The following is a 22757-nucleotide window of genomic DNA, read 5'->3' as shown; positions in this document are numbered from 1 at the left end:
TCATGAGAGGAAGGGTTGGGGGCAGGGTGTTACTGATTAACAGCATCTACCATGGGCAGGAATTGGAGTAGGATTGATTAACAGTGTCTGCCAATGGGAAGGAATGGGAGTGAAATTGATTAGCAGTGTCTGCCGTGGGCAGGAATTAGAGTGGGATGTGTGTGCCACATATTTGTCATTTGCATTACAATCCAGTCTTTATTTTATAGATTAGAAGACTGAGGCCAGGAGAGAGAATTTTGTTTTTTAAAGATTTTATTTATTTATTTGACAGAAAGAGGCACAGCAAGAGGGAACACAAGCAGGGAGAGTGGGAGAGGGAGAAGCAGGCTTCCCACTGAGCAGGGAGCCCGATGCGGGGCTCGATCCCAGAACCCTGGGATCATGACCTGAGCCAAAGGCAGACGCTTAATGACTGAGCCACCCAGGCACCCCCAGGAGAGAGAATTTTAGGGAGAACACATAGGAACTATCAAGGCAATCTGGAATTGGAACCAGGTGTCCTGACCCGTCAGTCCAGCACATTCTCTACATGGCCTGGTAGCTAGGACTCTGAATGAGCCTTGAATACTCTCTTCCTGTGTTCTGGAGACTCTAAGCAGCTGTGGGCTTTCAACACATATTTTTGAGTGTTTACCATGTGCCAGGCAATGTGTGAAGTTCTAGGGGTGCATCAACTAAAAAGTAAATGAAAGTCCTTCCTCTCGTTGAGCCTTTGTTCTAGTTGGAGGAGACAGACAATAAACAATGAATATAATGATGTGACTAAATGTATTTACTTCCTTGTCTCTAGGCAGATGCAGAGGTAGCTGCCTTCACCAACTGTGGCTGTTTTCTTTTTCATTTTCCTCCCAAGGGAGTCCTTTCTCAAGACAGCAATGTATGTGACCACTTGGCTCTCCCAGGGCATGGAGCATCCTGGCGAACCCTTTCTTTCCCTGGTTCTCTGCCTTGAACTAACTCCATGATTCTTAGAGGAGAGAAGTGGTTACGGCAGGAGATGATGAGACTTCATCTTGGCTGTTTGCTTAGCTGACACAAGAGAATGTGCCAGTTTGGGGCTTGGTTGGGAGCTGATGTCTGGTTTGGCCTGGGAGCCCCTGGCCTTGTGCTCCCAGGGATGGGATGTGGGTTCTGCAGCCCCACCACTGATGCCAGTTCAGATTCCTCCTGCCTCGGTGGTTCTCAGCCAGGGCCAGATAGGCTTACTTAGAAACACGCGGGAGCCTGATTCTGGTTTCCGTGATGACTGGGGCTACCTGTAGCATTTAGAGAGTGGAAACCAGTGAAGCTAACGGCCCCCTGCAGTGAATGGGACATTTTGAATAGTGAATTGTCCTGTCCAAAATGCCAGTTGCATTTCCCTGGAGGAACACTGTTGGCCTAAAATGCAACCTCCCGAGGGTGCATGGACAGCCGTGAGATAAACTCAGGGCAGGGGATGTGCTATCTTCAGTCCTTGCTCATGCTTTCTGCTGCTCAGAACCTCTTCTGTTTAGCCATTTGGTAAAATGGGGCCCAGTTGTCTCATGTGATGGATTAAGGAGTAGACATGCACAGGCCTCAGGATTCTACCACATAAGGCATGGAGGTCATTGCCATCAGCTCAGTGCCAACAACCACGCATCCACTCCCTCAGCGCTCTGTGACTGGGACACGGCTGTCCAGTCTCCGGGCAGAGACCCAGCCACAGTGACCCCGCTCCCTGCTCCACACAAAAGGGCCACCAGGGTTAGCCTACACACCCAGGCTCCCCCCACAGAACTGAACGGCTCCTCACCGCCCGCAGTGCAACCCTTCAGCCCAATAATGACACTTTACTGGCAGGGCCGTTGGCAGGGCCCCAGGCAGCCCCCAGGGCCAGCTGCCCAGGGAAGTGCTTGGCTCCAGAGCCAGAGGCTGCAGCACATATTTCCAGTGGGGCTTCCAGGCCAAGAGCTTCTGCCCCTTCCCACCACTGTTCCCACTGGCCCTGCCCGCCTGCCCAGCGCATTAGCATTTAAATATATCCAGAGTGGACTCCCCCAGAGCCCTCTCCCCACCATTGAATCCTTCAGGGAGGGAGCATTTGAATCCTTCTCCCTCCCGACTCTCTTCCTTCATAATGGCCATACTGTATTCATCAGCTTCTGTATGTGGCATTAGCCGAAAGAAGGAGAGAGGGCGCCTAGCAACCCAGAGGGGGCTGAGAAAGAGGTGGGAAGGAAGTGATTTTCATGTAATTATTCACTTCTACAAAAGCCGTTGTCAGGTACACACTGGAAACACAGCTGTTGTATTATTCTCCTAACCTACTTTTAATCTTTTGAGAATCTTTACCAATATAAAAGGAGAAAAGAAAGAGCTTAACTCAGCCATTTTCTGCCGGGCCATATAAGTTATGTTTTAGCCTCAATCGAAGGCTTTGCTTACAAAAGTTGTGTTGTGTATGTGTGTTTGTGTGTCTGTGTGTGGCTGCCTGTATGAAAAGAAAATGTTAAAGAAACAAAGGGCTGTGGGTTGTGAGCCCCAGGAGGGCCACCAAGCCGTGTCCTGGCTACTTGTTCCAAGAGCCAAATGCTGCATGTGTTGTTGGGTCTGGCGGTTTTCACGTATCTTCTTGGCCTGGCATTGGGATGGCAAGGAGTCTGGGAGCGATGAGATGTTGGCTCCTTCTGCCTCTCATTGTCGTGTCTATGTTCCAGGCCCTAAAAGTAAGTGAGTCTGTGGTAGTGATGTGTGGCTGCACTGTTTGGTGCTGCTCAGAAATCTGATTGGTTCACTTGGTCTGGAGGGGCTGGGATGGTAGGAAAAAGGCAGGAGCTTGTTTTCGTGGTATAGTTGAGAAGTGTTAGCCCCGAAAAGAAATCAAATTAAGGGAATCTTACCAGGTACCCCACTGTGTACCTTACACTCATTGTATCTTTCACGGATGAAGAAGTTGAACTTCAGAGAGGTGAAGTAACTTGCCCAAGGTTGTACAGCGGGTAAGTGGACAAGCAGGGCTCCAACCTGGGTCTGCCTGATCCCAATGCTCACACCCTCTCCTTAAGCCATAGCAAGGCTTGGAGTCAGGCATCTGACGGAAACCATCTTATTTAATCTCTTCCCCCTTGGCATGGTCTCTCAGAGGGCAGGCCAGGTTCCACAGGCTCATTTGTCCCTAAGGCTAACTCCTCCCACAGCAGCCAGTGTATACATCTCTCCAAAGCTAGATGGACAAGTGACTTCACCTCTCTGGGCATTCGTTTTTTCATCTATAGAAAGGGGGTAATAATAGCACCAACCTCAACAGTGAGTCTAATACTCGTCATGTGTTTAGGACGGCCCCTGGTATGGCATAGGCGTGACCAGAGAGGAGCTGGTATGGTGATGATTGGCATCACTGTCATCACACACCTCCTCTTCCTAGTGGCAGGACAGGTTAGTGCTGCATTTGTCAGAGACCTCAGTGTCACACAGAGATGGATAGCAGGCCCGCCTGCTGGCTTCAGCTTTGACGATGCACAGAGGCACTGCCCTTCTGTTCTCTGTGTAGACCTGAAAGCGCATTTCGAGGGGAGCTTCTTCCTGTGGTCCTGCTGCACTAGGCACCACAGAGAAGGAGGCCTTCAGCTCCAGTCCTCTTTCAGCCTCCCGGGGCAGCAGCTGCATCTTTACTGAGCAGGGCCCTGGGCCCAGCTGCCCTGCAACCTCAGCTCCCGTAGTCCCTGCTTGCTCCTCTCTACAGATGGGGTGTTGCCGCTTCTCTGCGTTGGTGTGTGGTCTGTCTCTCCTGCTAGAATGGGAGCCCCCCGAGGGCACGAGCTCCTGGTACGGTGCCTGGTACATGGTGGACACCCAGTGTGTGTGTATTGTAGGGAAAAAAAGGGAAGAGGGTATTTTTTTTAATTCCAGATTTTTGAATACTGGCATATCCTGGGGAGGGATGAATGTTGACTAAACACCTACTATTTGTTAGAGCTCACGGCTGGGTTTCTGAGCACTTCCTCAGTGCCCTCCAAGAGGTAGGCGCTGTGTTGAATATCTGTTCCACACACATTATCTTTTTAACCTTTTGCATATGAGAGAAAACGAGGGAGATGCTAGCCACATATGCACAAGGACCCTCTCCTTGATTCTGCCTGAGTTGGATAAGTCTTTTCTCTCCAAGAGGTGAGAAAAAGACATGAAGCTTTCACTCCCCAACTTCTAAGAGATAAGACATTCTACATGTATGGTCAAGGTGGGCATGTGGGGAGAGAGCAAGTGTGTGTCTGTCCCTGCACACAGCTGTCTCTAACCTGGGAATAATCATGCCCACCTCAGGGCAGTTGTGGGTCACAGAACATAAGCAGGTGCTTTGTAAACTGTAAAGTCATCTCCATGTGGACTGGGGCAGCCAATACTGAGATGGGATGGTAGAATGTCTCCTACCATCCCCTCTATCATGGCGAATGTGGCTTCCGAGTTTGGGTAGGGAAGAATTTGTCCTTGTCTGTTCTTCCTTCTTTGATCCTCCTCTTTGCTAATATCATTGAGGACCTACTCTGTGCAGCCCAGTGCTGGGCCCCGAGGGTCTAGTTGGGAAGGCTGGTTATACTCTGATCCATTGCCTTCTGCACCTACTGTGCACCAGGGCTCATTGGAACCAGTTGCCCTAAAAGGGATGAGGTTGCCCCAGAGCTAGAGGGCGGGACCACCTCTCTTCTAAAGGGGCTCTGCTCCCCTGTTCCCATGCAGATCTGTTCTCCAAACCTCTGAATGTGGACCGCCCATGTTCATGCTGCCAGAACGCCCCCCATTCATTGCTGTAGAACATGGGGAGTGATCCGTTTCTCAGCTATTGACCCAGCTTCCTTAGGGTTTGTTTTGTGGAGACTATTTTCCCTTCAAATTGTTTTGAGAAAAGGAAGCCCTTTCTCCACTGAGCTGCCCCCTTTATAGCATCCTGGGAGATGCTGGTCAGTGGGGCTCAGTTGCCTGGTCTTCCTTTCACTGAGGTGGGGTTGCCTTTGTCCTATTTGACTAGACAGCCACAGAGCTGTTTAAATCCTAGCTGAGACTCCAGGCCTACTCAGCACACCAGGAGGCCCCAGTTTTCTCTGTAAAACACGGAGCCAGAGTGTTATGGGTTCAAACCTGACTGTCTCCCTGATTAGCTCTTTGACCTTGTATGGATTCATTTCCCCTTCTATAAAAATGGAAAAACAGTACTTACGTTACTGAAATGCTTATGTAAATGATGAGATCATGTCCATGAAAGCCCTGAATACAAGGTAGGTTTTCAACAAATGTTAACTCAAGTTTCCCACTTCTTAAGGCATCACCAAACTGGTGGAAGGGTTCATGAATGTTGTCAGTCTGTTTTATTAGCCTCTCTTTTCCCCTTTTATCAAGTTATTCCAGTAGCCACCATGATCTTGTTTGATCTCTGGGTGCTTATGGAATTCCTAGTTGAAGAGAGAAGTAGGGAAATAGACTTGGGATAATGCCTGTAACAGAGATAATGCGGTGTGTTCACCAACCAGATCACCATTTCTTTTTCTCTTCCTGGGTAAGTAGGAAGACTACATTTCCCAGACTCCCTTACTTTTAGGTTGGGACCATGCAACTTGGTTCTAGCCAGTTGTATGTGGACAGAAGTGATACATGCAATAACCAGGTCTAGCTCTTAAAACCGGTGCTCTGTTCCTTGCGTCAGAGGGTGTATTGACGTAGAAGTATCATGATAAGGCAGGAGGTCTTGTAAGGCTAAGTCACTGGGTTGAAGAGAGCCCCTTCACAATTTGTGTCTGGCTTTTTGTTGGCAAAAAAAAATATGAATTTTTGTTGTGCTAATCCATTGAGATTTGGGGGGTTTATTGTTTATTCCTGCATAGCCCAGCAGTAATTATCTTAACAAATATAGCAGCTCCCTGGTAAACTAACTGATTCCTTCCCTGATGAGGAGGAAGGCTGACAACTGGAGCCCTGTTGCATTTTTGCAATGACAGGCATATGTTTAAGAACATAGACACACCTCAGTTATGCAAATCTGTTAAGGAGTCTAACAATACAGACTCCATGCAAAGATATATCATGCTTCTTTATGAGACTTTTTTGAGAAATCTAACACTGAAGTTTTTTGGTTCTTGAATGCCCGGCAAGCATGTGTCTAAGCAGAGAAGTTTTATCAACCTGAGTTTTCCAAATGTAGAAAATAGAAAAAGCCAGTGGAGAAAGGTTTGGATTTGGAGTCAAGGAGATGTAAAGTTACTGCTAAAATTCTGAGGACTTCCAAGTCTGTGTCTCCAGCCCAGGCTGAATATTTAGCCCTTGACTTTCCACCTGTCTCCTGCACATATCACTTGGATGTCTCAAACTTGCCTTGTCCAAAACTATACTTCCCCATTTCCCTACTTTATACCTCCATCCTCCCTTTAAAAAACCAGCTAATCTTCTGTTACACCCCATCTACCAACTTGCTCATCCATGGGTATTCTTTTCTCACCTCCAGTCAACACCAATCTTGTTTCATCTGCCTCCTGAACATTTCTTGAGAACCAAGGAGATAAGATGGCAACAGGGGAAAAAAAAAAAAAAACACTTAAAAAAATTTTTCCAGAATCTCTCCACTGAAAGAGAAAAACCAGGATAGTAAAACAAAAAAAAAATATCTTCAGCATAATTAGGTAACTCCATGAAGCACAAAATGAGAACAGGTGGAGCCAAACACTGATACCAATAACATCTGCATGATGTCAACTTTGTGAGATGAGATGACGATGAAGGCAAAGGGAATTGGGAAGGCTGAGAGCCAGAAAATCCAGAAATCTCTAACATGTATTCACCCTAGAAGGAGAGGACTCTAGGAGGGTAAGCTTGGTAGAGCTATCTTAGAATGCCAGCCAAAATTGGGAGGGATGTACGTGGGCCCCAAGTTATAGGTGGAAGTGGGAGAGCTGCGGGAAGCTCAGGCAAAGGTCTGGGACCTAGGAACTCTAGGGACCAAGCAGCTGAGGCTCCATAGCCAGAGAGAACCCCACACTGGGGAGAAGCCACTAGAAGCAAAATTCAAATTGAGCAGGATAGAGACACTAGAGGAAACAAAAAGAGAAATTTTGGATGGGAATGGGGAAGGGAACAGAGAACAATAATTTCAGAATGTATTGTCAGCACAGTCTTAGTTTTCAAGACTTTTTATACTAACAGAAGAGGTAATCCTAGAACTGTGAGGCTAGGAAATCTACCCTGGATCATCCTCATTCCTCCACACAAGAAAACCTCCTTGTAAGAGGGCAGGGAAATGTGTCTGACCTGCACATGAACAACAGAAAAGGATCATGTCAAATCCCATACAAAGCTATTTTAAAAAAAGAATCCTGAGCATAATAGTATTCCTATAGGTAATGTATGCATTCCACAGACAGGACCACAAAACAGCTGAATACTGAAACTTAATATTTCAAAACAAGCTAAAAGAAATGAGGAACTAACAGATATGATAAAATAATAGCATAGGTGAAATTGTGAGACAAAAAGATTTGAAAATAAAGCTGACCAAAGGACAGCTTAGAAAAGCAGAACATTTCAGGAGGAATAGCTAAATAGAAGGAATAAAGAGGTGAATAGACACCATGGGTAATATCATAAGGTAAATAGGGAATGGAAAGGAAGAAAATAAAAAATAAAGTCAGAGAGGAGATTATTTAAAGAATGAAAGAAAAAGTGATATAAAAGGTAGACAAAGAAGGTCCAACATACAAATCAGTCCCCCAAGAAGAAACACAAAGCAGGGGAAGAGAACAAATAGCTAAAACAATAATTCAGGGATGTTTTTTTCCCTGAAATTAAAGAAAAGACTTGAATTATGTCTTGAAGAAGTACACCACACGCCTGGGAAAATCAACCCAGAGTGATCAACATTAAGACTTATTCTAATCAAAATGACTGAACATTAAAGAGAAAAGAAAAAACCTGTTGGTCATTCAGACAAAAAGAGGAAGTGAGTTAGAATGGTATCAGACTTTCCTACAGCAGCACTCAGTGCCAGGGGACAACTGAGCAAGGTATTTAAGATACTCAGGAAAAGAACAAGAGAACCAAGGACATTGTATACAGCCATACGTGTTCAAGTATGAAAGCCATTGGTCAACTATTATGAACATGCAAGAAGCCAGGAAAAATTATTTCCCATGAGCCTTGCCTAAGGAACTTACTAGAGAACAAGCTACAGGCAACCAAACTGACTGGAGAGGAATTAACATAAGCGCTGGGAGGGAGAATTAATTTCTAGTCACCTGTAGAACTCACACTAAAAAGTGGCTGTCAAAGAGATACTATAATTGTACATTCTGATCACGCAGAGACAGACAAGTATTAAAAATTGCAAAAGAATGGAGTGTGTATATGAAAAATAGAATACATTCACATATTGCCCTTACATATCAACTGGAAACAAATGAGTATTTCTTCTAATTAGATGTTAGAGGAAAGGGAAGGAGAAGAAACTGAGACTACTGGCTAATTTCGGTCTTCCTCATAGTTGGGAACCAACCCCCAGTGTCACAGAGGGGAAGGACTAAAGGAATTGTATAAAAGTATTGATTTAATGCTAATCATGAGAATAACAGTGATAGGCTTTTTACCACAGAGGTAGGAGAACAAGAGGGAAAAATCATTTGAAAGTACATCCCCCTCTCACATGAACCTCCAGACCCAAGTCTTCTCTCATCCTTTCTCCAGTCTCTAAAGGTGTGCCTCCATCCAGACAGCCTTCTTTGATTGCCCTAGCACATGTTAATTGTCCCCTTCATCAACCACTCCTAGGTACTGGCTCCCTTGTCCTCTGAATGTTTTACCTTATCTCACCAAGAAACACAGATGCAGTGTTATATATAATTGTGTAGTACTTCTTTCAGATTCTGACACAGAGTTCTCTGTGCAGAAGGCACTCAATAAATGCTAGTTCATCAGTAACTGAGGATTGATTGAGGGATTTGGGCTCACAGCCCCTGGGTTTTTCTAAGAACTTAATGTTGCTACTAGTCAGAATTATTTGAGTCTGAAGTGACAGCAATCCAATTCAAGTTGACTTAAGAAAAAGAGGAATTTATAGGCCCCTGAAATTGAAATGTTTTAGGGTATGTTTCATTTCAGGTATGGCTGGATCCAGGTACTTAAGTCATTACACCAATATCAGTCTTTCTTTGCTCTAGACTCTGCTTTCCTCTGCATTGGTTTTATTCTCAGACAGGCTCTTCCCTTGTGGTCAGTGATGATCCCCAGGAATTACAAGCTTAGCATCTCCAGGAGAAAAAGATGTGTCCCATTTGCAGTAGCTCCAGTAAAAGTCCCAGGATTAAGTTTCATTGGCTTGGCTTGTATCATAAGCTCATCCCTGAACCAGTCACTATGACCAATAGAAATGCTTTGGTTGGCCAGGCCTGGGTCATGTGACCACGCCTGAAGCTACCTCCCAGTGGAGAAAAGGTGCTTTCCCAAAGAAAAATTAGGTCACTCTTACCTGAAAAGGGGAGATGGATGCTGGGTGGGCAAAAACAGCAGATGTCCGTTTTAGTGTTGATGTGCTCAATGAGCAGACTGCAAGGAAAATTCCCACAGGTGAACATCATCCTTCAGGGGTCCCATCTTTGGGATGTGTGGATAGAAAGCTCTCTGGTGTTTTCAAACTCACAGAGGGCTTGTTTACCATGTTTTGGGTAGAGAGGAACCAACTCCAACCAATTGATGGAGAAGCCAGATTTCCTGCAAGTCTGGTGATTTTTCTCACTCTGGCCTGCACACTCAGCCAGAGGACAATGTGGGGTCTGAGAGGAGGGACATTTAATTTGCAGAGGCATTTCCAGCGAGAGTGAGGGACTTGAGGAGCAGTGCTTGACTGAGTGCCGAGTGTCCCGGTGGGTGGCTCCTATGACCTGGTCTTCTGTTTCCTGGGGCAGCAACTGTATTGTGTTTTACCCCTCCTTACAATTTACTACTGGTCTTAGATTAGAGATTCAGAGAAAGCACCAGTGCCCTTGGACACGAGAACGCTCCCTTCTCCAGGCAAAATACCTGTTTTCTTCCTCTTGGGGATTTGAGTACCTGGTATAAGTCACTACCCTGGATTGGGGTAAAGAGAATCCACTGAGGGGCGCCTGGGTGGCTCAGTCGTTAAGCCTCTGCCTTCGGTTCAGGTCGTGATCCTGGGGTCCTGGGATCGAGCCCCGCATCGGGCTCCCTGCTCTGCGGGAAGCCTGCTTCTCCAACTCCCACTCCCCCTGCTTGTGTTCCTGCTCTCGCTATCTCTCTCTCTATCAAATAAATAAATAAAATCTTAAAAAAAAAGAATCCACTGAGGTAGCAAATGGGGAAACCGAGGCAGAGTGGGAGGACTTGAAAATGCATACGTTTCTCTCCTACATTAACACTTTTATCTGCACTGGACCCTTCCTATCAACATTTAAGCATCCTTGAGTTCTACCATTTTAAAAAAATTTCTCCCTAAATTACCCTTCCAACTATCTCCCAGTTCCCCTCTGTGGCAAAACTTCCTGAAAAAGCTTTTTTTTTATTCCATCTTTCCATTTCCTCCTCCCCATGTCTCAAGCCACTCTGATCTGCTGGCATCCCCGCTCTACACACACACACACACACACACACACACACACACACTCTCTCTCTCTCTCTCTCTCTCTCTCTCTCTCTGTCTCTTCATGAAAGAGCTCTCCTTAAGTTCCTCATTCAGTTCCAAGACACTCCACTGAGGGAGAAAAAAATGTATCATTTCTTAGGTTGAGAAGCAGCATTATGATCCTCAATTTTAATAAGTATTTGTTGAATGATTTAACAAACTCAAGCAAATCCAGGGTAGAGTGACCTGTACTGTTAAAATCAAATCCCTGAGAGAGGAAATAGAGTTATTTTACTTGGAGAAGGAAGAGTTCTAGGATCCAAGGGGCACTGATGCTTTCTCCAAATCTCTAAAGTGCTACTACACAGAAGAGGAAGGTGTGGTCTGGATGGCCCCAGAACTAGGAGCACCTTCAGGAAGGGGGATTTCTTCTCATTTTCAGAAATGTTCTAATGGTTAGAACTCTCTAAAGAAGAAAGGGCTGCATCAGGATATAGTGAGTCTCCTGTCACTAGCAGTAATCAAACAGAAACTATTCTGTCAGGAGTAGTCAGAAGAGAGTCTTGTATTGGGTGGGAGATGACCCTGGAGGACTTCTGAAATTCTGGAATTGGTTAGGCATGGATCTCTAGAGGCCGGTCTCCATGGACTTGCCTTTGCCACCCCCAGCTGTGTGGTCTTGAATAAGTTATTCGACTTCTCTGTTCCTGTTGCCTCAGCTGTAAAAGGGGGCTAATAATAGCACTTACTACATAGGGTGGCTGTGAATATTCAAGTGCCATAATGCACAAAGGGCTCAGCACCGATGCCTGGCACATAACAAGTGCTCAATAAATGTTAGCTGGTATTTGTATTTAGTGCAAAGTCTTGTTCCCTAGATGGCACCTGATTCTCAAGCATCAGTGTCATCGGCTGCATTTAGCTTTTAGCTATGGATTTTTCTTGGAGCTGAGAGCAGGGAGAGCCTGGGGAAAAGTGCTAAAGAAGCCATCATAATTCCTGGTGTGTGTGTCATGCTGTCAACAGCAGTTTTTGTCAGAGAGGAACCTAAGAAAGTAGTTTCCATTACATACCACATAGGAAGCCTAAAATGCATCTGTTTTGAAAGGTGGAAAATACAGGTGGGCCTCCCCCTTCTCCTATCCCTTCCCTGCCACCTTTGATGCTCAGATCAGCTATGCAGATATTTTCCCAGGGGCAGAATCCTATGACAGTTTACTCATGGTATTCTTAATCACAAAGATAAGCAGTCACTCATTTTGGCTTAAATATGACTTAGCTTATGAGCTGGGTCCCAGGAGCTTCCATTCCATATTACCTGAATCCTCTTAATAGTCCTGAGACGGAAGTTCATTCCCCAGTTTGCAGATGAGGAGACTAAGCCTCAGAGAGGTTAAGTAGCTTTTCCAAGGTCATGTAGCTGGAGCAGGGACCTAAACATCCAAATTCTTGCTGTTCAGTGAACTGTTATCCATAACCTCTAGAAAATTCTGGAATTAAGGACATTTATATTTAATGAAGCAGTCCCCAATAATAGAACTCCTAAAACACTTTCCTGAGAAGATTAGGAAGTTTGATTATTGATTTTAGACTTTTTGGAAGGTAAGGTGTGGGTGGGGGATTTCCGAGAATGGGGCCACCCCTCGTCTGACTTCTTTTCATGCTGACTTCTTTGTGCCTTCCCGCAGGTCTGGGTAGATGCTGGGACGCAGATCTTTTTCTCCTATGCCATCTGCCTGGGTTGTCTGACTGCTCTGGGAAGTTATAACAATTATAACAACAACTGCTACAGGTGAGCGTTTCACAGCCCTACCAGCTCTCCACCAAACGCCTCCGTGCTACCAGGCCAGTTCACGTTTGTCTTCCTGTCGCGTAGAGCCAGGACGAGACAGATGGCTTGTTTCTTAGCCTCTCCCTGCCCAAGGGTCAAAGAGTGGGCCACCCGAGGAGCTAGGAAAATAATGAATGTGATCAGAGAGCGTTGCAGGCTGAAAGCGAATCCACTCCAGGAATCTTATTCAGGCGTCCATCCCAGGGCAGATAAGTGACTTGCCCATGGTCACATAGCTATTAATGTCAAAACTGGGACTTGAACCCGGTCTTCTGACAGTGAGGGCTTTGTCCTTTTGCCTTCTGTTCAGAAACCTGCTTCCTTCCCCTTCTCACTTGATTGTAGGGTCCTCTCCTGTCCTATCTGGAGTGGCCAGTGCCCCATCTTGCCCCTCAGCCTTCCTCCCTGGCCTCCTGCATGTGGCCACACCCAGCACTGGGAAGGGAAGTGCCCAGGTTGGGGGGTTAACCCCGAGGTTGTCTCACCCTGGCTGCCTGGCCTCTCATGCCTGTAGCCTGATTTCTACTGTGAGGCTGAGACCTACTGTGAGGGCCAAGAACCCACCCAAGGTCACCTAGCATAGCAGTGCATGGTAGAAGTGAAATTGGCACCCTGGGCTCTAGCTCTAGGCCAATGGTCTCTTTGCTGAGGTCTCTGTACCCCTTAATCCAGTGCCTGGTCATAGTAGGTAGTTCTTCAGGGGACTTGTACCTAAAAGCCAGACAACTCGGTTGCTGTGTGGCTCAAGTGAGATCATGCATTTGAAAGAACTTTTAGCAGTGATAAAGTTCCTCCCACATTATCCCCAGCTACACACAGCAGAGCTTGGACTCAGGCTGAGGTCTCCCGGTTTCCATCCCAGCACTCTGGCATATCTCTCTAGCTTCATGATCACTTTATTAACCCATTTGCTAAAACCATGTGCATTGTGTGTCTGCTGAGTGTGAGACACCAGAATCTATACATTAGGAGATACACACAGGAATGGCACAGCCGCAGTCTATAGAGTTCGTAAGTTGGGGAAACTGAGGCACCAAGGAAGTGACAGTGGGCAGGTCCAACATGCTCTAAGGAAAAGCCATTGTGGAATCCAATGTGCCTTTGGACAGCAAGTTCTGTTGTTCCTGGGGGCCCTTGGGCAGAGAGGTATTGGGTAGGGCTAGACAGAAGGATGCTAGAGAGGTGATTGACCATGCCAGGTTGTCCATAAGATCCTTTCTGCCTTCCAGCCATTCACACGGAGGCAGGTCTGGGGGATGAGAGGCAAAGCACTCTGTCAGCCACGATACAAAATAGTCACCATGGACAGGAAGAAAAAGGCACCGGGACAGGGAGAACAGCACAGCAGGCCTCTGGTCTGGGTTGAGCCTGACCCCCTTGGGATGTTAGAGAAGGATGCTGTCTGCATACGGCTGTCACCCCATCAGGAGCCAGCACTCAGCATGAGCCCTCCATGCAGGGCACTGCAGAAATCACTTGGTCACTGCGTGGCTGTCAGTTCCGTGAGGACACAGGCTGGATCTTGGTCCCCACCATCCCTCAAGCCTAGTACAGTGTCGACTGCTGTGTCAGGAAGCAAGGAAGGAGCCATCTGTTATACAGATGAGGAAACTGAAGCCCAAGAGTAGGTCACTTGCTCATGTTCATGTGACCAGTGGTGGACCATAGCGTTGAACCCAGGCCTTTCTGGTTCCTGCACCCCTGTTCCTCACTAACAGGGATGGCCAGTTCTTTCCCAGCAACTGCAGCTGACAAGAATTTGGCCAAGACTGCCCTGTCTTCAGGTGGTATTGTGGGGCAGTGGCGACTCTCTTCCCCACCAAGCATGTGGGTAAAATATGCTGGCCGCCACAGATCCCTTCTGCTGTCCTGCCCAATAGGCAGGGTGTTCCCCCTCCCAGGGGCAGAAGAAAGCAGATCCCCTAGGTGATATTGCAAAATCCAAGGGCCCATTTTATTTCCATTTCCAGATTGTTCTGCGAGCAGGTCTTCCCAACTCAGAGAGAGTAAATTAGTACCCTCTCTTCTGACAGCATAATAGCTTCTGGAGGTCTTCAAAGCCCAGCTCAGCTCCTGCCAACTTTAAAGCACTTGTTACATAAGCTTTTCACCTAGAAGGTGCCCTGCAGGAAAGAAGTACAGGGATGGGGGAATACAGCAAACCAGGCGGGGGCAAATCCTCACTTCAGAACACAGGCTTGCTAAGCCCCTTCTGCTTGAAGGTGTGGGTGCTCTGAGGGCCAGGGTGTGGGACGAAGGGCTGGAAGGGACCTCAGGTCTGCTCAGTGCTCTTCTGTCCTGTGGTGTGAGGAAATCACTCAGGAGGCCTCTGGGGACAGGTGGAGACTTTGCAATAAGGGATATTTGTTTTTCAACAACCACGTGGGTGCCCATAGATAATTGTCCACAAGTCAGGATCTGAAAGTCTTAATTCTTAGGGGGCATTGTTTTTGTGCAGCTCCTGGAAAATGCATGGGTTTTAATGTCTGAGATAAATGGATGCACATTTGAACTTCACCAATAGAAGCCCCTGAAACCTTGAGTATGTGACTCTCCTCCCTGAGCCTCGAGATTCAGTGACACAGTATTCAAGAAACCCTAGCACAGGACTAGGCACATTGCAGATTCAGATTATACAGGAGAATTCCAGAATGTAGAAGATAGAGAGAAAGCACTTTCCTCACCAGGACCACCTTGTTTCCCACTGTTTGTTGAGGCAGGGTCAGGAAATAGGCATGAGGAAGAACTTTACCCCAACCTTGGGGATAAATCTTCCCTTACCTGGGCTGAGCTGCATTTCCCTTTAAAAGGAGAGAAATCAGGCTTGCAGATAAAGTCTTCAGGTCTGCCAGCCCAGCCCTCATGTACAGTGCCAGAGGAGTTCTTTAAAGAGACCTGTAATCAGTCCCTCGCTGCCACAGTAATGCTGGATAACAAACAGCCCCAAGAACTCAGTGGTTTAACGTGACAAGCATTTGCTCTTATTGCTCCCAAGTCTCCTGGCCAGCTAGGGAAGCTCTCTAGCAGGCTGTGAATTGGTTGGGCTTGGCTCCAGGGTACAGGCAAGCTCAAGTCTGCTCTGTGTGCGTACATTGTGGGGTGCAGACTACAAGGACATCAGCTCCCCTGGGGAAGTTCCTTTCCTGGCAAATCACAAAAGGCATAAGGGACAAGTTCAGTCACAAAAGCATATCTCAAGCCTCTGTTTGTGTCACATCTGCTAGTATCCTGTGGCCAAAGAAAGTTGTGTGGCTAAGCCCAAAGCCAGTGGGGCAGGGAAATATACTCATCCCCAAGGAAGAAGGTAGAGGGAGATGACTACTTGCAGGAAAATTAATAATCTGTCATAAGGCCCAAGAAACCCTGTTATCAAACATTTTGTCTTATGGTGAGCTCAGGTCCAGAGAAAAGAATTGCAGGGGGAAGTGGGGCCCATGTCTCCTGACCCCCAGGGTCATGCCTTCTCCAATATGTCCTTGATTCTCAGAGTCATTGCAGGGCAACTGGGTGTCACAGTCACCAACATTAATGTAACCTTTGGTTACATTACAAAAAGTATGCTGTCAGGAGAAGAGGAGATGAGAGTCCTGCTGTGTTCTTGAGTCTAGCGCTTAGGCCTGGATGTGGCATTTGAAGAGGGGCCAGACAAGCTGGAGTGTATTACAGATCACGAGCAGGATGAGGACCTGGTAAGGGAGCTGGGACAGTTAACTGAAGGAGCACAAAAAAAACCTCAAAGGGGATGTAAGGCCACTCTCTTCAGATCTCCCAAACCTGAAGGAGCTCCAGGCTGGTAGGAAGGGCAGAACTAAAACTCACCAGAGAAGGCAGGTTTGGGCCAAACACACCTGAGGAAGTTCTTACTGCTGTAAGCAGCACAGACCGGCGGGCCAGCCAGGGGAAAGCGCCATGGAACAAGGTGATGAGGCTTGCTGGGGTGCGACCAGAGGCAGCCCGCCGCCACCACAGGGATGCTCCAGGGTCCTACCTCAGACAAGAGGATGGACAGGCCGCTCAGGAGCGCCTCCCTCTAAGGTGGGGCATCACGTGTGCCGTAAGCCTAACTAGCAAGTGCGTGCTGAGAAGCCTTGAAGAGGCCTGTTCCCCACTGTGGCCTTGTGAGGATGCAGGGCCTGAGGGAGGGGAGGCCAGGACTTGAGGGTTCTGCCTTTGTCTTGGCAAAGCCCCATCGTTTACACTCTTGATTTCTCCTGGGTTGCAGCTTTATGCTGGTGCTCCTTTGCAGGTAAGCCCCTCCCAAAAGGGCAAGAGACAGTCCCTGCTCCGATAATCCCTCTGTATGGCGGTCAGCCTGGAAGGGGCCGCTCCCTCACAGGGACTGAGCAGCGAGGGCTGTGAGGTGCTGCTCCAGTAAATAGCCTGGCATGACGGGGTGTCTCCTCCTGAAGCTGGTGAGAGCTTCTAGTGTGAAGTCCATGGATGCTCCCCTGACTGAGAAGCAGCCATTTCTCAGAGGTCTCTCCTGCCCTCCTTGCTTTGAGCTCCCAGGAAGTCACTCCATTCTTGCTTTCCCTGGTTTCCTCTCCTGCCAGGGATTTGGAGGAGCGTTGCTTTGTCTCCAAGTATCTTCTCACTAGTTGTGCATTTTCTCACTTGCCAGCCTTTCTTCCTTCCTATCTCTCTTCCATGCTTCTGGTCCATGACCCACCTTATCTTCTAGAAAGGCAGGAGAAGCTGTGTGACCGTGGGTCAGCCACCTAACCTCTCTGAACCACAATGGCTTCATCAGGCCAATGGGGCTATCCTTGCCCACCATGCCCTGCCTGCCCCACAGGATGGCTGTGGTGCTCAGATAGAATATTCGAGCACTGTACCTGTTCACCCACTCTGACCTCAGCCCCTCTCGCTGCTTCCCCACAGGGACTGCATCATGCTTTGTTGCCTCAACAGTGGCACCAGCTTTGTGGCTGGCTTTGCCATCTTCTCAGTCCTGGGCTTCATGGCATACGAGCAGGGGGTGCCCATTGCCGAGGTGGCAGAGTCAGGTAAGTCTGCCAAAGGCGAGGGAGGCCTTGGGTGATTGATGGTCATGGTGCAAATGCGATCTGCCTCCTCAGCTAATTCTTCTCCTGGGTTCAGGTCTTAGAAGGTGGCCCCACCATCCCTCCTCAAACCAGGATCGTGGGAGAGAAACTGTGACACCTCCTCACTCCCATATCTAAGACATCCCCAAGTTGTATAGCTTCTGCCTCCTGGGCGTCACTCCACTTCGTGTACTTTGCCCCAGCAATGCTATCTCCCCACCAGCCCAGACCACCATCACTGCTCACCTATGTGACTGCAGGAACCTTTCACTGGCCTCCCAGCCTCCACTCCTGCCCCTTCGGTTCCATGTGCAGACTGGCTTCTTTCAAAATGCAAATCTGAACATGTCCTTCTCTGATGAAAAGCTTTTCTTAGCTTCTCATAGTACTGGATTCTTAGCAGAGCCCCAAGGCCCTGTGTTGCCCAGCCTTTGTAGCTTCTCCACCCACATCATTCCCCCACCCTCATGCTGCCCCTCTGCGGTGGTCTGCTTTTGCAACATCACTTGCTCCCTCCCACCGCAGGGTCTTTGCACATACTATTCCCTCTGCTTGGAGAATCTCTCTCCCTTTCCCTCTTCTAAGATGCAGAATCACAATGAATGTGACATTCTTAAGTATAGATTGGCGAGTGTTTATTTCAACCACACTACAGGCAGAGTTATTGTTGCTGAGGTGATTGCACAAAATGTTGAATTACTCTTGCCTTGATTTACATGGTGTTTGAATTCTAGGAAAATTCAGTGTGTATTTTTTAAAAAGTGTGAAAATAGTTTGTGTTATTATGACAAACAGATTCTAACCTCAGTTAAGTCTAAATTTTTTCACCTACAAGAATGTTTAGTAGAGCCGTTTGTTGAGAGTAGCACAGGGAGCTTAGCCATTCTGGCCTCCATCTACTCAGTGCTAGTCATGCCCCCATTTATTGCAACCACCCCCAGGCACCCCTGGGAGCCACACTGCCTCTGTTGAAAATGCTAGTCCACAGTGTCCTGTTTTGTGTAGCGTGCACAGATAGGGAAGCATCCCTCTAACCCACCACGCTGGCAGAGTGGGGTACATGGACATCAGAGCAGGAACATGATTACAAAGCTCTGCTCTGTGACCACTCAGGGTCCCCCTTCCTCTGGATAATGTATGTCAGAGAGAGAGACAGTCCCTGCTGAACCCAGGAGTCCAGAGCTAGACTAGAGAATATTAATATGACCAAAGGTCTCACTCACCAAGTGCTGACTCTGGGCAGGAACTGTCTCATGTGATCCTCAGCTCAGCCCTCCAACATGGCACTTTTGCTACCCCTATTTTATAGATAAGGAAGCTGAGGCTCAGAGAGGTGAAATGACTTATGTAAGGTTACACAGGCTGGAAGGGACACGGCTGAGATTTAATATACACCGTCTGGCTCCAGAGTCCATGCTTTGACCATGCCATCCTACTGCCCACTGTGAGCACCTGACACTTCGCCAAACATCCATGCTCCTTCCTGGCATGAAACCACAGGGCAGCCCTGTGAAGATAGAGCATTACCTTCTCTACAGGAACATTGCCCTCTCCAAGAATCCATTTCCTCCTCTATAAAATGAATGTCCTAATTCCTGCCTTAGGTACTAAGTAGGATAAGATATCTGCAGTGCTATTTTTTCTCTTTTTATCATTATTTCAATTTTATAGATGAAATTCAGAGAGGAGTCATAGATGGAAAGGAAAGGAGCCAACAAAACATAAATTTTGATTTTTTTTTTCTAATTTCAAATTGAAAGCATGTTCCTGATAGAAAAATGTGGAAATCTTAACAAAGGAAAAACTCTGCACTCCAAATCTGACAACACTTTGGGGTTCTCCTGTCAGGATTTTCCATGCATATATATCCATATTTGTGGTGATGGAAACCAGATCAAATTATCCTTGGTATAGGCTGCATTTTTCCATTTACAATAAAGCATGAGGAGCTTTCTGCCTCAGTAAACAGAGGTCTCAATCATGAGTTTTAATGGCTATATGGTATTCCACTGGATGGATGGACCATAATTGATTTACTCTGCTCGCTTGTCAGGCTCTGAGGTCGTTTTTAACACTCTACCTCAAAAACTGCTCACAGCACCTCTGCAAAGTGGGCTTTATCAGGGCCTCCACTTGTGGCTGTGCAGAATATGCACTGCACTCTGCAGAGGGCACTGTTCACATAAACAGCAGCCCTAGGCTTTCCTGTGCCCATTGTAGATGAGGACCCCGTAACTCAGAGCCTGAAGTGGTTCGCCCAAGGTCACACAGCTCATAGGCGGTACAGCCTGGCTCTAGCCTTTTCTGGCTTATCTTCCTGTGTTGCTACTGGTACCCAGCAGGTAAATCTGCTCTGTGCCCCTTTTGGGCAATGTGGGTCAGGCTAAAATTCTCCTTAGGAGCCTCTGCCATTTGGAGAAATTGCAAGTTGCAAGTGAATGTGTAGCCACCTCACCTTGCTCAGAAGGACGTGGGCGTGCTTTCTGATGAATGATTTTTGGAAAATACCTAATTAGATGGCAGAATGTTCCATGGAATGTCCCAGCATACCTGGAAACTGAGCCAGGAAGGCAACGTGCACTCCTCACAGGGCTCAGATTTTGTCATGCTATGATCCCAGCCCTGAAATTTGTGGCCCTTACCCATATGTCCCTTGGTCTGTTTCTGTGATTCTTTCTTTCAGGTACCCTGTCCTAGAGGTTGAGATTTTAGACAGCTTATAATTGGGTCTTGCTTTTTTATCCAGTCTTGATTATCTATGTCTTTTAATTGGAGTATTTGTCTATTTTCATTTTGTAATTATTGATGTGGTTAAGTCCTAAATTCTGTTTCAAGACAGAAAATGTCAGAATGATCATCAGAAATGGAAAGTGTCAGATGTGTGGTGGCAGGGTTAAGTGATACCTCGTTAACTCTAGGTAGACTTTGATGAGTTATGGATGTGTATTTTTGGCCCAGCGGCTTAGAAAATAATAATAAGAGGTAGAGCCACAAAGCTTAGATGAAATACTATTGAATATTTAAAAATATTGATTAGTCCAAAAGAAGGCAAGAAAAACACAACAGAGTAAACAAACAAAACCCCCAAAAATTCAGAAGGGACAAAAAGAAAACAAATATGAAATGGTGAACTTACCCCCCAATATCAATCATTACATTAAAGGCAAATGGACCAAATACTCCAAGTAAAAGGCAGAGATTATCAGACTGAGTAAAAAAGCAAGACAACTCTAAGCTTTCTAAAAAGAGACACTTTAAAGACACAGATAAAGTGTAAAACAAAGGGAAAAAATATACTCTCTAAACAACAAGCATAAGAAAAGTGGTTTTGGTATATTAATATTAGACAGAGTAGACTTCAAGTCAGAGTATTACTAGAGATAACAGGGGAGGCCCTTCATAATGTTTATAAAGGAGCAATTCATTTGTAAGATATCTAATCTGTAATGTGTTTCTACCTAATGACAGACATTTAAAATACATGAAGCAAAGGCTGACAGACTAAAACGAAAAATAGACAAACCCACAACCATAGTTGATTTTAACATTCCTTGCTCACTAATGTTAAAACAACTATACAAAGTATTAGTAAAGATGTAGAGATCTGAACACTATCAATCGACTTGGCTTAATTGACATTTATAAAACACTGCACCGAACAACTGCAAAGTACAATTCTTTTCAAGTGAACATGAAACATTCACCTAGGTAGGATATAAATTGGGCCATAAATTAAGTCTCAATAAATTTCAAAAGATTGAAATTACAAGGTATATTCTCTGACTACCAATGAATTAAATTATCCATAAGAAAAATGTATCTAGAAAATCCTCAAGTATGTATAAATTAAGCAACACATTTCTAAATATCCTATGGGTCAAAGAAAATATTTCAAACTGCGTAGCGAAAATACAACATGTCAAAATTTGTGGGATGCATTTAAAGTACTTACAGAGAAATTTGTAACTTTGAATGCCTAACTAGAAAGAAGGATTTAAAGTAAGAAAAATTAAGTTTCTGTCTGAAGAAGCTGCAAAAAAGAAGCATAAAGTAAACCCAAAGTAAGTAGAAACAAAGAAATTTGTAAGACATACACATAATACAATTCTAAAGCCAAAATTTGGTATTAAAAGAGATAACAAAATTTATAATGCCCTAGCAAGACTAGTCAAGAAAAAAAAATGAGAGAAAACACAAATTACTAATATCAGGAATGAAGGAGGAGGTACGACTACAAATTCTACAGACATTAAAAATGAGAATAGGAAATATTATGAACAACTTCAAGCTAATATATTTGGTAATGTACATGGACAAATCCCTTTAAAAATATAATTTACTCAAATGACTCAAGAAGAAATAGAAATACTGAATAGCTCTATACTTTTAAAAGACATTGAATTCATTATCAAAAATGTTTCTACCAAGCAAACTTGAGGCCCTGAAGGTTTCACTGGTGAATTCTACCAAACATTTAAGAAAAAAATAATATCAGTCTTATACAGAGTCTTTTTAAAAATTAGAGGAAATAAGACCTCTGAATATCTGAGTACTATGACAGCTGTATAGCTAATTATATCCCAGTTTTCTCCCCAAACAATAAAAGAACAAGGAGGGAAAATATTTTTTATACAAAACCATGTCCCTGCATAACTTGAAGACAGAAAATGTTGAAGCTACACATAGCTGTTAACAAAAGGAAAAATTATCAATCCTGGTGCACAATCCCTCCTGCTACCACCTATGCCCTCACAGCTGGTCAGGTAAACTGAGAAAAACTGTGGGGAAGACAGAAGACAGAGAGGCTGATGAAGGGAACCTAAAAGTGATTTGGAGCAAACACCAGAAAGATTAAATCCAGAAAGATTAAATGTAAGTCTGAAAATGCTGGAAAAGATCCAGACAGATCCCATAGCAGGGACAACAGAGAGAAGGGATTCAATGTGTGATTTAAAGGAGCAGGGACCATTTATAGGAACAGACAATTTAAAGGAGACACTGAAACACAGAACTTCTGGGGAAGAAAAAGGCAAAAAGAAAAGGAGAAGTACCCTTTGACAGTTAGATGGCGAAGAGAAAACCAAATAAAAAAAAAGGAGATAAAATAAAGTCCCGCAAAAGAAAAGAGAACTGAAAAATTAGGGTGTGGGAAGGGGAAATCACCCTTCCCGCACCATCAACACGAAACGTGGCTAGAACTACCTGGACTTTGCCATACTGACAAAAGAGGGCACTGTTAGGTTGGGAATCAAAAAAATACCCAAGAACATGAACATGAGAAAAGTCAAGTCCATACAAAACTGCA

The 22757-nt window shown here is 45.7% G+C and overlaps 1 protein-coding gene across 1 annotated transcript in view; it reads left to right on the top strand.

The window, feature by feature from the left end:
* SLC6A11 (solute carrier family 6 member 11) overlaps positions 1-22757 on the top strand; it is a 126711-nt gene that overhangs the window by 82372 nt on the left and 21582 nt on the right. The window contains exons 7-8 of the mRNA XM_036079875.2: positions 12265-12368; positions 17289-17413. Of these exons, the coding sequence (XP_035935768.1) occupies positions 12265-12368; positions 17289-17413 (229 nt within the window). The remainder of the gene's footprint in view (positions 1-12264; positions 12369-17288; positions 17414-22757) is intronic.

Source organism: Halichoerus grypus, chromosome 1, assembly GCF_964656455.1.
Source record: "Halichoerus grypus chromosome 1, mHalGry1.hap1.1, whole genome shotgun sequence".
Lineage (NCBI taxonomy): Eukaryota > Metazoa > Chordata > Mammalia > Carnivora > Phocidae > Halichoerus > Halichoerus grypus.
This window is presented reverse-complemented; position numbering and strand designations above follow the sequence as displayed.